The 13,090-nt window shown below is 43.0% G+C and overlaps 1 protein-coding gene across 1 annotated transcript; it reads right to left on the reverse strand.

Moving 5' to 3' along the window:
- Nucleotides 1-716: 716 nt before the first annotated feature.
- On the reverse strand, nt 717-12,800 carry ntrk2b (neurotrophic tyrosine kinase, receptor, type 2b; the record flags this gene model as incomplete). The annotated part of the gene is made up of 16 exons (XM_079288783.1): nt 717-902; nt 1,773-1,931; nt 4,183-4,423; nt 5,406-5,578; nt 5,713-5,843; nt 6,413-6,601; nt 7,295-7,394; nt 7,660-7,694; nt 8,048-8,356; nt 8,850-8,982; nt 9,842-9,978; nt 10,150-10,301; nt 10,393-10,461; nt 10,552-10,623; nt 10,703-10,777; nt 12,604-12,800. The coding sequence occupies 16 exons, from the start codon at nt 12,798-12,800 to the stop codon at nt 717-719; spliced, it is 2,358 nt and encodes a 785-aa protein (XP_079144909.1).
- Nucleotides 12,801-13,090: the final 290 nt, after the last annotated feature.

The raw sequence follows: 13,090 nt of genomic DNA on the forward strand, positions 1-13,090 counted from the left end.
GAAATGTAGCAGAGCACTCCAACAACGTTTAAAACACCACTTTGTAAATATAGATGACCTGGTGTGTAGATATTTACATAAAATAGGACAAATGGTTGATGGCGTTATTTAAAATAATGGTGCAAAATGCTGTATGCGCTTTGTGTTTTACAGCCTCAAAGTTGATGAGGAAATCACTCAAGTCGGTTGTCTATAACAGACACATCCATCTATGAGAATCTAAATGGGTTTTATGATTAAACGTCTGTGTGTAATACACCTGTTTAAAATAATTTCTTTTTTAAAAGCAAAAGTTTCTGAAGATGACTGAAAAAGCACAAACAGCGTGGCGTGACCCAGTGATCAGTATTTCTGATTGTCGGGTTTCATTTATTTGTATGCCTTTCACATATGTATGCGTTTTGGTTTTCCATTGACGAAAACATGCCTCGGTGACGTCTGCAAATGAATAAAGAAACACCCCCAAAAAATTAAATAAAATCACTCAAAATTTAAGGCTTTTCTCGATGTAATGAGGACACGGACGATAGCATTTACAGGGACATTTACAGCCAGGTACTGTACACAACCTCGCTCACACAGTCGCACAACCTTCACTCTCTTCTCTCCTCTCCGTCACCATTATGTGCGAACAGACACACAACCACTCATCCACGCACACACACACACACACACACACACACACACGAAAAGTACATACAAGAACACCAGGGGCTTCAGCCCAGTATGTCCAGGTACACAGGCGAGGCCTTGGCCAGGCTCTGGAGCATGCTGTGGATCTCCTTGATGTTCAGCCTCATGTAGGGCTCCCTCTGCCAGCAGCCCAGCATCAGGTCGTAGACCTCTTTAGGACAGGAACGGGGCCGCTGCAGCACGCGGCCCTGGGTGATGCACTCGATCACCTGCGGGGGGGGGGGGGGGGGGGTGTTCAAATGAAATCAATGCAGCAAGTTCTCCTCAGATGTTTCCAATGAAATGAAACATTGGAAGGGTTGAGCGGTATTATCTGAAAGCAGCAATGGTTTGAAGATGACAGTGAAGTTTTCGTGATTATTAGATAATTCTCAATCGATCTCTCTTTCGTTTGTTTTGTATTAATTCAGACGGTTGCTTTTGAGCCAACGCGTCGCTTTAGGTGAGATTAGTCACTAGGTCCATGGTTCATGGGTCATGTCCGGCCTGGGACATTTTGTTGCATTGTGTTCTCCATCTCTCTCCTCTACCGTTTCTCTCCACTGCCACGATCTCATGAATGCCCTTCCCAAAAAAAGGATACATGAAAAAATATTTTGTGTTTATTTACAGAAGAACACTGAGATAAAATTAAGGAAAAAAAACACAAATTAAGAAAATGGGAATTTGAGTTGAGCATTGCACTTCCATTACGTCGAGAGAGGATGCCACAGTTTCCACAATTATACTGCCTTCATGTCACATCGGAGTCATCATAATTATGAGTTTCTAACTTGTACATAGTGTTCACGTCAACGTCCAAGTTATGATTACAACTCTGAGAGCTCCAATACGTGTGAGTTGTGCCCTAATAATTAGAAGTGCCGGAAAACAAAACAAATATGGACGCCTCACATCAGCCAAAGACCATCGTTGTGTAATTAAATAAACCGTCTTGATGATAAACGCGGTATTAGTTGCATCTTCACTTCCTGGATAACGCTCACGTCTAGGTAGGTCATGAATAGGTGTCATTTAAAGTCTGAGCTCTGTGCTCATTGTCCGAGTGCAGTATCTGCAGGCCTTCGAGTGACTCTGACCTCATTGTTGGACAGCTGGTACCAGGGCTGCTTGCCGTAGGTGAAGATCTCCCACAGCACCACGCCGAGGCTCCACACGTCACTCTCTGTGGTGAACCGCCGGTACATGATGCTCTCTGGAGGCATCCAGCGGATCGGCAGCATCGTATGACCGCCCACCTGCAGAGAGAGAGAGAGAGAGAGAGAGAGAGAGAGAGAGAGAGAGAAAGAGAGAGAGAAATCAGTCTCCATTCGAAACCAACACCACAAGCCCTGCTGAAGAGTTTAAAGTGGCTGCTTGGACTTGAATGGGATATTTCTAGCCAAGCTTGTGGACCGGCACTGTGGATGAGAGTGTCGGTTGGTGGTTCCACCGCTTTGATCCAGACTGTAATATCTCTAAAGCTTCCGACAGACATGTTACAGACATTCATGGTGCCCAGAGGATACATTCTCGTGCCTTTCTTTGTTTGTTTTGGACGCATTCTCCTCCAACTCCAGAGACCTGCCATCCTCAAGTCATCCCCCAGATCCCCTCCCACCTACACACCTGTTCCCGCTTTCCTCAGCAGCCCATGCAGATGTATATATACCGGCACATTCCCACGTGTTCCCTGTCAGATTATCTCGAGTGACGCCCTTTTTGTCTGACTCTGTTATTGAGGCGGTTGTAAATAGCTTTCTAAGTGGCAGAAAACTTAAATTATATAAAAACTCAAAAGAGCTTTCCAAAGAACAGAATCACCCACCAGGTTTATCCATTCTTTTATATTTTCCCACTATATAGCTGATGAGGCCCCAGTAGCAATGGGTTATAGTCAAGCGATATGTAAAAATGATGTTTACTTCCGCATATAAACATGAAACTTGTACAGTTTAGGGCCCTGGACGTTTTCAGAAATGGAGCCCTCGCAAAAACGCCTCGTGGCGGCCATTTCACTTTCTGCCACAACCAAATGATGTATTTCGCATCGTGTCTCCTGAACCGCACATGATGACACAGGAACTTTGTTTTGGTGGCGAAGGATTACAATAACATTAAAACATTCAGGTGAATAGTTAATAGTGGATGTGTGAGAAGCAAATCACAGTATCTGAAAACCTAGGCGTGACTTTATGATAGCGTGTCTGTTGCATGTTGTTAGTTTTAATCCTTATAACACACACACACACACACACACACAGTTCAACAGGACTGCATCCCCCAAAATGATCATACAGTTTAACATTTCTCTAACACCGTTTCAACAAAACCTAAACATTATAACCTTCATGGAGTGCATGAGTTTTAGGTGTGTACCTAATAAACTGGCTCCTGAGTGTGTTTTTTTAATTTTTTGACAAATTAAATCTAGTCACTCTGGCATTCCTGTAACACGCCTGTTATTACATCAAAACCTTTTATCCAACCAGCGTCTTCTTGTCTTCTTCCATCAGATATTTCCTGTCTACTAAATGCATTTCCTCCTCTCGCTGTCTCCTCTCTTATCTAATCACCATCCTTTCACGTTCATCACCTACATATACCGTAAACTCGCATGCACCATCACCCCATCATGTGATACTCTGTGCAGATCAACAATGGTGCACGGATGAAATATATTTCTAGTTTTATTCACCCCACATTATTTATGTCGTCCTCTCAACCTGCGTTTTACGTCGTTGTATCAATGTTATCAATATCACATGAGTCCCTTTTATTCATCAAACGATAGCAGCCTCATATTGTTAGCTGTGTCTCTATTTGATAACATTGTTTGACATCAGGAGTTGGTGACAGGCCCTCTTTATGGTATCTGATGCGGGGAAATGCATGTCTGAGATGTTTTTTGTGTGTTTTCTGACTCTACTTTGGGCAGCAGAGGGCACTGTGGGATTCAAGCTCGGATTTGATACAGAAAGGATGAGGGAATAAAATGCATCCATCTGTTCCTCAACATGACAAATCGTGTGTGTGTGTGTGTGTGTGTGTGTGTGTGTATTTTTATTGGCCTTTAATATTAGTGTAATCTTCTCATCGGACCCTATACTGTACCATAACTCCTCTATGGTTTAATAATATGATGATATTCACGTAGAGTGAAGGGACGTATTTACTCCTTGCCCAGGGGAGAAAGAAAACTGCCGAAGCATTTTTGCACTGTTGGCCCTTATTACCATGGAAACAGTAATTTTATGCAGATTATAGAATTTGCATTTAAATGGTATTAAAAATAGATAAAATACCTCTGGTTAAAATTGACATTTCTGCAGCTACACAGTTATTTCAGGCCAAAACTGGAATAAAATTCTAATTGCGTATTTGAGACTGTGCGTATGTGGCTACATTTCCATATTTCTGTGTATAAATCGGAGGTTGTGTGCGAGTAAGATACTGGGGGCAAGACGAGGTGAGAAAAAGGGGAAATGATCAAAAATACTCTGGACTCACTCTGTAGTAGTCTGTGCTGTAAACATCTCTGGACATGCCAAAGTCGCCTATCTTGACCAGCAGGTTTTCTCCTACCAGGCAGTTCCTTGTTGCCAAGTCTCTGTGGACAAAGTGCTGGGAGGCCAGGTAGACCATGCCAGCCGCAATCTGTTGGGCAATGTGCAGCATCTGGGACTGGGTGAGCTCCGCCTGGATGCTGTGTTGACCGTCTGACATTAGTACTGCATCGGGACCGTGGGACCTGCACCCAGAAATCATTCATCAGATATTCAATCGACTGAATACTTTAGAAAAACGTAACGCCAAATATTCACAAATTCTCTCTATTTTGCCAAAGAAAATCTTAAAAATCAATCAATAATCAAAATGGTTGCAGATTAATTCCCTGTCATTTCAGATGTACCCTAAATGGTAACATAACTAGATGGGAATTTTAGTTTTTAATCCAATGAATTAAATAATCTGAATAATGCAACAATTCTGTGAATCCACCCAGCCTTGCCATAAAGCAGGTCTTCTTATTTACCAGTGGACACATTTCTATCAACTCGCAGAACACAGCCATACATTTTAATGCACAGTGGACAGCTTAAAGCAATATTTTGGGATGTATAATCATTTACTTTCTTGAAGAGAGTTGTATGTAGCCTGTAGGCTAAATATGTAGCTGGTGCCAAGAGACCGTTAGCTTAGCTTAGCATAGACACTGGAAACAGCAATCCTGGCTCTGTCCAAAGGTTAACAAAAGCGAACACATGAACTCTTGTTTTCATACAAAAACAATGTAATAAAGACGTGAAGTTATGGTTTATGGTGGATGATGTGCTGGACTATTTCTTGGCCAAGAGCTGTGACTTCCTGGAGTCTCCGCTGGTTGCCTGGAAGTCACTGCTCCCAGCCAAGAAACAGTGCAGCATATAATCCCTGTAAAGAACATTCTGTTCTTTGTACGAGGTGAACTCAGATATAATGGGCTTTACAGGTGCTGGTATAGACATTTATTTCTTAATCTTTGTACAGAGCCATGCTAGCTGTTTCCAGTCTCTATGCTAAGCTAAGCTAATTGGCAGCTGCCTGTAACCTTTTCTTGAGCGTACAGACATGAGAGTGGTATCGATCTTCTCATCTAACTCATGGCAAGAAAACGAAAAAGAAAATATCCCAAAATGTGGATCTATTCCTTGATCACATGTCAGTATTTTAAGAAGTCACAATGATCCCACCTGAGGAACTTGTTCAGGTCCCCATGTTTCATATATTCAAACACCATGATGAGCGGGTCGCTCTCCACACACACGCCGTAGAAAGTGACGATGTGTTCGTGTTGCAGGTTGGTGAGGAGCTCGGCCTCTCTGTAGAAGTCCGCTCGGCCGCTCTCGTTGGCCTCTTTCAGAGTCTGTCGAAAGGCAAAAACACAAAGATGAGGTGAGGAGCATTGTCTATATCTATAAGAATGCATTGAGTCAAGAGAATTCACCAACTGAATGACAACGAATTGATTATTTGAGCGAACGGCTTCCTAATCTGTACCTTGACTGCCACATGGAGCTTCTCCTGGTCTGGTGTCAGGTTGTAGCACTCGGCGAGAAACACCTTCCCAAAGGCTCCCTCTCCCAGCTCCCGCTTCAGTACAATGTTGTGTGTCTTGATGTGCTGGACAACTTTAATGCAGAATACAACAAATAGCATGGGAGGTTGTGTGAGCTTTAGTCAGTTGCGGGTCAAAATAGATTAGGTCTGCAACTAAAGAATATTTTCAACATTGATTTGTTTGATTTTGCAATAAATAAATCTATAGAACATGATAGAATAGCAAGATTAACTGTTATAATCTCCAGAACTGACCGGTATAAGCGTTTAATTAAAACAAAACTGACAAAAGAAGCAATTCTACAGATTTGAAAGGCTGGAACAAGCAAATGTTTGACATTTTTGCTCGATTAATGAACAATTATCAAAACTGTTGATTCGACAAATCGATCCACACATAAACATTTCTTAAACTATAATAAACCACATGCAGAAAGAAAAAACATTCAGGTTCATTCTGCTGAGCCGAGCCTTCCGTAAACAAGCTTGTGTTTCTGAACATCATCTAACTGTCGAGGAGTCACGATCACAATGCAGCAGGATGCTGACAACAAATATGGCGTCCGGCTGTGACCCCTGTGTGGATTTATCTGAAAAGGTCCGGGTTACTGGCCATTTGTCGAGCGAAGCGGTAACTCACACGTGTCAGATTTCAGCATGCTGCCGGAGTTACGGAAGTACTGTGGGTTCTCAATGACAGGAATCTTTGTCATCCCAATGATCACTGCGTCTGGACCCATCTCCGAGGACGACGGGGTGTTGTTGCCATTGGAGACGTGATGAAGAGGGCTGGCAGAGTCATCGTCATTACTGATGACTGAGGAGGAGCCTAGGGAGCCACAGAGGAGGAGGAGGAGGAGGAGGAGGAGGAGGAGGAGGAGGAGGAGGAGGAGGAGGAGGAGGAGGAGGAGGAGGAGGAGGAGGAGGAGAGGATAGAGAGGCAGGAGATGAATAAAGAGTCAGGACGGCATGTGGAGAGAGGGAAAGGAATTGTGGTCATCGAAGAGGAGGAGGAGAAGGGGAAGTAAGCGGAGGGTTGGAGGGAGAGAAGAGATTGAAAGACTTGTAAATACAAATTGTACATAATGACATAAAGATACAAGAGGCAGATGTCATCCCAAGTCAACATGAGTGCATGCCTTCAGAACGACTTTACTGTTAAACAGCTCGTTAAATGTTGAGGTCAAATAATAGTGAGTTGACTTCATTTTCTTGAGATTTTAGAAAAAATAAGTCGTTTCAAATTTTTCGAAATCAGCTCATTCACTTTCTTGCCAAGAGTCAGATGAGAAGATCATCTCCTGTGTCGACACTAAATTTGAAGCTACATCCAGCAGCCGGCTAGCTTAGCACCAAAGACTGGAAACAAGCTAACTTCCCCCCTGTTTCTAGTCTTTGTGCTAAGCTAAGCTAACCAGACACATGCGAGAGTGGTGACGATCTTGTCACCTAACTCTGGGCAAGGAATCGAGTAGGTGCATATGCCAAAACGTTGAACCGTTCCTTAAGAAGATCAGTTCACCTTTAAGACCAAACTTGGAGTTTCTTCCATATTTCAGAATGATCACCATCAGAACGCAGCCAGTCAAGGCAACTCCTGCGATTCCCACAACTACATACACCTGGGAAGACAAAACAAAAAGATAAACTGTCGACAAAAACATCTGGCATCCTTTTGGATCAGTGGTTCCCAACATGGGGTTGGGATCCCCGTAAGGGGCCGCAACCTCCTCAAACTGTTGCTGTTTTTCTTGAGAGTCACAAGATTATTTTATTTATATATATATATATAATTCAAACAAAAGGGTGACAAAGGGTAACTTTTTTTTAAAAGAGTAACAGGCCGGAAGGATGAGAACTATTGCCTTAATTGTGAGCATCACTTACTGCAACACTGTCGTCCAGCGGAAGGAGTGGAGAGTCTGAAAACAAAAAAATCAACAAGCTGGTCAGAAAAACGAACAATTAAGAGCAAGCAAATGACTTTGTAATGCTGACTGTCATGTTATACACACTCACCAGTGGTGTCTGGGCAGAAGCAAGATGCAGGCAGAGGCCACGGGAGGAGAAACAGAACAGTGCATTTGAACCGTGTCCACAGTTATTATCCAGCTGATAAGTATAACAGCTGTTAGTTTTTACAATGCTGAATCATTACTTACAGTCGTAGAAGGGTTCTTCTGCTGAAAAGAAAGAAGAAAAAGTATGTCAGCGGTCGACTTGATAAGCAGTAACCTGCTGACTTCTCACTGAATGAACTCCGGTGAAAACACACCTGTGTGGTCGATGAAAGGCGGGTCGATGAACTGGGCAGAGACCTTCTTCTCATCCTGACCGAACTTATTCTTTGCCACCAGCCTGTAATCGCCGTTTTGGATGTGCGTGGGGTTGACCAGCTGAAGGCAGCCGTGGTACTCGCTCTCGGTGAACTGGTGGAATACGGTGCGGATGTAGTCCCGCTCCAGGAGAGCCAGGTTCTCGTGGTACCACTGCAGCTCGGGCTTGGGGTTCCCCGTCACGCTGAATGGGATGCACCAGTGGTGGGCCTGCTCCGGCTCCAGCAGCTGCTGGATGGTGGGGGCAACTAACACGGAGGCAACAGTAGAGGAAGAGTAATAACGGGATGATAGGAAATCAACACCAGGAGTAAAAGCCAGTAGGAAAAGCAACATTTACGGGGTTAGAGAGGAGATGCAGTTAGGGGATGAAATGTATGGGGGGGGGGAGAGAAGCGACAGAACATCTAAACGCTGACTTCAAGAAAACATGGAGGAGGAGAATGAGGAGAGATGCGGCTCTAAACAAGCAGAGGAGTGTGGTAAGGCATGAGGAGCTTCACAGGAGGAAGAGTTATGGACAGGAAACATGGAGAGTCAATAAGATTTGCCAAGAGACAGTAACGATAACAAACTGAGGAGCCTTGTGCTTCCACTGGAAAAACAAGGTTTAGAAGAAAGCGTTTTAAAAGACCATGAGAGGAGATTAGACAAAACAAACTTACCGACAAGAAATATAATCTCTAAAGATGCATGCGACAGTTAACAGTCAATTATAAGAGAAAAGGTAGGAGTCCTTACAGAGAATATTGAGGTGAAAGGTGGCCTCGGTCTGACCGACCATGTTCTCAGCGCTGCATATGATCCCCTTGCCATTATCATCAGGAGACAGGTCTGACAAGGTGATGCTGCTCTCCATATCCGAAGGATCGATCTGTAAACATTATTAGATTGCATTATATGTCCAATGTGTAAAAGTGTGAAGTAACCATTCAGCTAACTGCCACAACAGACCGACTGTATTATATATATGTAGTTGGTTCTAAAGACCGACACTGCGTTCCATATCGTACAACTTTTCTTTTTACTTTTAGTGCTCATGTATCTGCTGTGCACAGGACTGTGGGCTAGACTACAGCCAGAAAAGCGTGCTAGCTTGCATACTGCAAAATGCGACCGGATGCAGTAGCACATCCTGGTATTTTTGGCGTTTGACATGACGATGTATTGGGACGTACTGAATCTTTTTCTGTCGCACATAATAGTAGTATGGGTATTGGAACGCACAGCAAGACCAACTATGTGTGTGGCTGTCTCTTAATGCTTTTGTACTACTCTGCTATGGCATCCAGCTCTAAGTTCATCGGTTCCTGGCAACGATGTGAATCTTCCCAGAAACCAATAGTTCCAGTTGAGTACAAACACATGGGTTTCATTTCATTTCAATCATCCCTGATGTGTGTTTTTTTTTATTTTTATGGCTGTCGACAACAATGAAGCTCTATGAGAAGAAGAAGCTACACAGACTTTTCTGGATCGCTCCTGTGTTCAGTTTTACTCTTATCACGGGATTTGTTGACAATTAGACAAATAAATAATTAAGCCTAACTCGGGTCCGGCCCTCATGTTGTTCACAGAGGTAGATTTGAAGCTTCATTAGAGCTCATCTCATGAGTAATATTTACAAAAAAAGATTCCTCAACTTGTCCACTCTTTTAAAAATAACCAGGATCCGAGAGTGACGGACCCGAACCAAAGGTTTAAACAGGAAGCTGTGTGGTAGACCGGCTCACCTTGTGGTGGGTGGAGAGCCAATCAAGGTTCCACAGGATCTCAGGAGGAGGGGAGCCCGAGGCGCTGCACACAGCTTTGACATTACTCCCCTGCATCACCGTCACGTTTTTCGGGGTGACCTCTACTTTGGGAAGCACTGCGAGAGATGAGCACACGGCATAATTGGACATCCGACCGGACCTTTGCATTGATTGATTTATTTACAGATTTATTCCCGTCTTTCCTGTCTCCACGAAAGCGATCATCTCTCTGAACCTTCAATATCAGATACCCGGCGGTTGCTTATTATAACATGGTTTCACATTACCACAGTCTGGTGGAGTGAGTGTGGCAAAGGCCTTTGGCGCTCCTCCGTCGTCTAAGCATGTCAGCTCTGGACTGTCAGTTTCCTCAAGGAGCCTCAGTTTGATCCACAAGTTCTCACAAACACAATCCAGAGGGTTACCGGACAGCAGGAGCCTCGAAAAAAACAACAACACAGCACATGAGAAACTCTTTGGCTGCACACGCAGCAAAAAAGAAGAGTACTGACACTTTTCTCTAGACTTACGGGTATGTTGTGTTGAAGTTCTGAAATGTTCTCCATGACAGTGTTGACAGGTGATTGTCTCTGAGATTTCTAAAAGGGGAAGAAATAGGAATCATAATCTGGCTACTTGTGTGTACATCAATGACGCATCTACAGAGGGTCTTTCAAAATACTACTTACACGTATTGGAGTCTTGTATTGTTGAAAAATGCATCTGACGATATAGACGTCAGTCTTGTCTTCATCACTGTTCTGTTGTAAGGGTAAAATGGCGCGTTAAATATGTCGTGGCTCCATGTAAAACACTCAAGAGGTACCTTATGATACTTACAGGTTTCTTAGGTTTATGTAGTGCCTCAGACTGTTGTCATTGATGTCAAACAGTCTGTTTTGATTCGTAATGTATCTGTGAAAGAAAAGGGGAGAAACAGTGTTATGACACGTGTTGGTCTGGAGGTAAATACAGACTGAGAGGGTTTAGCGGTCAGTTAATAAGTTGATCTGAAACTGGTTTGTTTGTATGTGTGTACGAGAGAATCAGTTGTGTGTGTGTGTGTGTGTGTGTGTGTGTGTGTGTGCATGCCAGTACAACAGCATGTTTGCACACTGGGAGTATAGAGTGACAGACATTATGCTTTTGTATTGTTCATTTTTTATGTTATTTAGGTTTTGCAGATCAAAAATGCCCACTTGTTATGACTTAGTAATGCTACTTCTTCCAATGAAATGACACCACTAAAGGTGCATTATAAATAATCTGATGAATAGATAGCTCAGTTGGCAATGACAGTCAATAATCAGTACAGCTTTAGTCATTATTTATATTCACAAATCAAAACTTTAAATCATATTTGTAAATGGGAAATGAAATACTTCTGCAAAGCAGAAACGTTGTATAATATGTTAGTTATATTATTTTAAAAGATGTTTTACTCTATTAGTTAGCAGTATTTAAATGAAGAGTTTGAGTAATAAATGAAAAGAGCATTTCAAATGTTCCTCACAATATATTGCTGAAGTAAACAAACCTTTCACAGCATTTGAAAATGATTTAGTTGTGTTTAAAAAAACATGTGAATCAATTTGAGAATGAGCGCAGGTTGTTTTAAAGGTTTCTGGTATACAGAAACACTTTTGTTTTCATATTGTACCTTTAACAACACACTGCTACAATACATTACAAGTTGAATTGAAGTATCCTCAACAATCTAAAATGACGTTGTTGCTTCAGAAGCTTTGTTTTTATTCCCAAGTATTACAAACAAATGTAATTCATGGTTAGATTTTTAGAAGGTGCTGACAAGCATGGTCTTCATCAAAATGCAATTTATTGTAACATTACACTTCAAATGTGATTTATTTGCCAAAGCTGCTAATTTGACCCATGATATGTCCCTTTACAAGGGTCAAGCTGCTAAATGAAGAAAAGAATAATCAACTATACATTCATGTATGTTTCCAGTCTGTCTGCCTCAGTAAAACTCACCCAGTCCCCCCTCCATTCTCACTGCCATGCAGTTGTACACTTGTGCAGGGTTGTAGCAGGTACACTCCGACACAAGCCTACACACTGACGCAGATAAGGCTACATAACTGCGGGCAGCCTATCGCCGGCTGTATACAACTGATGTGATCTCATGTGTAATCTGGCAACAATGTGGTCATTTTTTGATTTATTTTTTTAAATGTTGAGGTTATATCACACCGCCGCCCAAAAGCCGAATGAACACCTCAGAGGCTGCGTCGGGCCTAAACATTTACTCCATCACTACCTCTGGAGCTGTTTTGTAAAGGAAACACCGACTAATCCAAATAAACCTGACGCGCACTCTCACCACCATTACGCACACACACACACACGCACACACTATCGTCATTACTGGCACGCGCGACCCCCATCTCCGCCAAATATACACACACACACACACACACACACACCCGCGCACACATATACTAGGCTACATGATCTGACAACCCCTTGGTTATAAGAAGAAGAAAAAAATCACATATTTTGTGTTTGACATCAAGCGCAGGAGGCAGATCTCTATTGATCTGTAATCCAACTGATATCAGGCCTGCTGTTATTAATGTTGCTGTTGGTGTTACTATTACCTTTATTATTATCATAATCCTAGCCCTTGGGTATTATTGCGACCGACCCATCGGAGTTATTTACGCATTGCATTCTAATAAGTTCATACGCTGTCTGCACGATCGTTTTCATACACTTACATCTCGGTGATGTTTTCCATGTCATCTAACGTGAGGACAGGGAAATCCTCGATCCCCGGTACAGAATCAATACAAACAATCCGTGAGATGCTGCAAGTGCAGGATGCGGGGCAAGCATCGCTAAATCTCCACAGCCCCATCAAAACCAAAAACAATCCAAGACGAGCCATGCCATATTCCCCCGCGCTGGAGTCCATCGCAGGTCCAATGATATCCCACGAATCCCCCAAACAGAATCTGGTCAGATTGAATTCTTGTTAAGATTTCCTCCCTCGCCGCTTTTATCTGGCCAAGTTAATCCTTTCGACTCCGCAGGAAAAAAAAAAAGACGACGCCGTCGGTGAGGAATGCGCAGAGCCCACGGTTTTAATATCAAGATGCCATGGACTGGCCTTCCCGTCTCCGCAGAGCTGGTATCACACTACTGCATATCGATGTCGTGAAGCAAGGTGTCAAGTGGTCCGTCCTGGTGCTGCTGCTGCTGTCT

The sequence above is a fragment of the Melanostigma gelatinosum genome (assembly GCF_949748355.1).
Source record: "Melanostigma gelatinosum genome assembly, chromosome: 18".
Classification (NCBI taxonomy): domain Eukaryota; kingdom Metazoa; phylum Chordata; class Actinopteri; order Perciformes; family Zoarcidae; genus Melanostigma; species Melanostigma gelatinosum.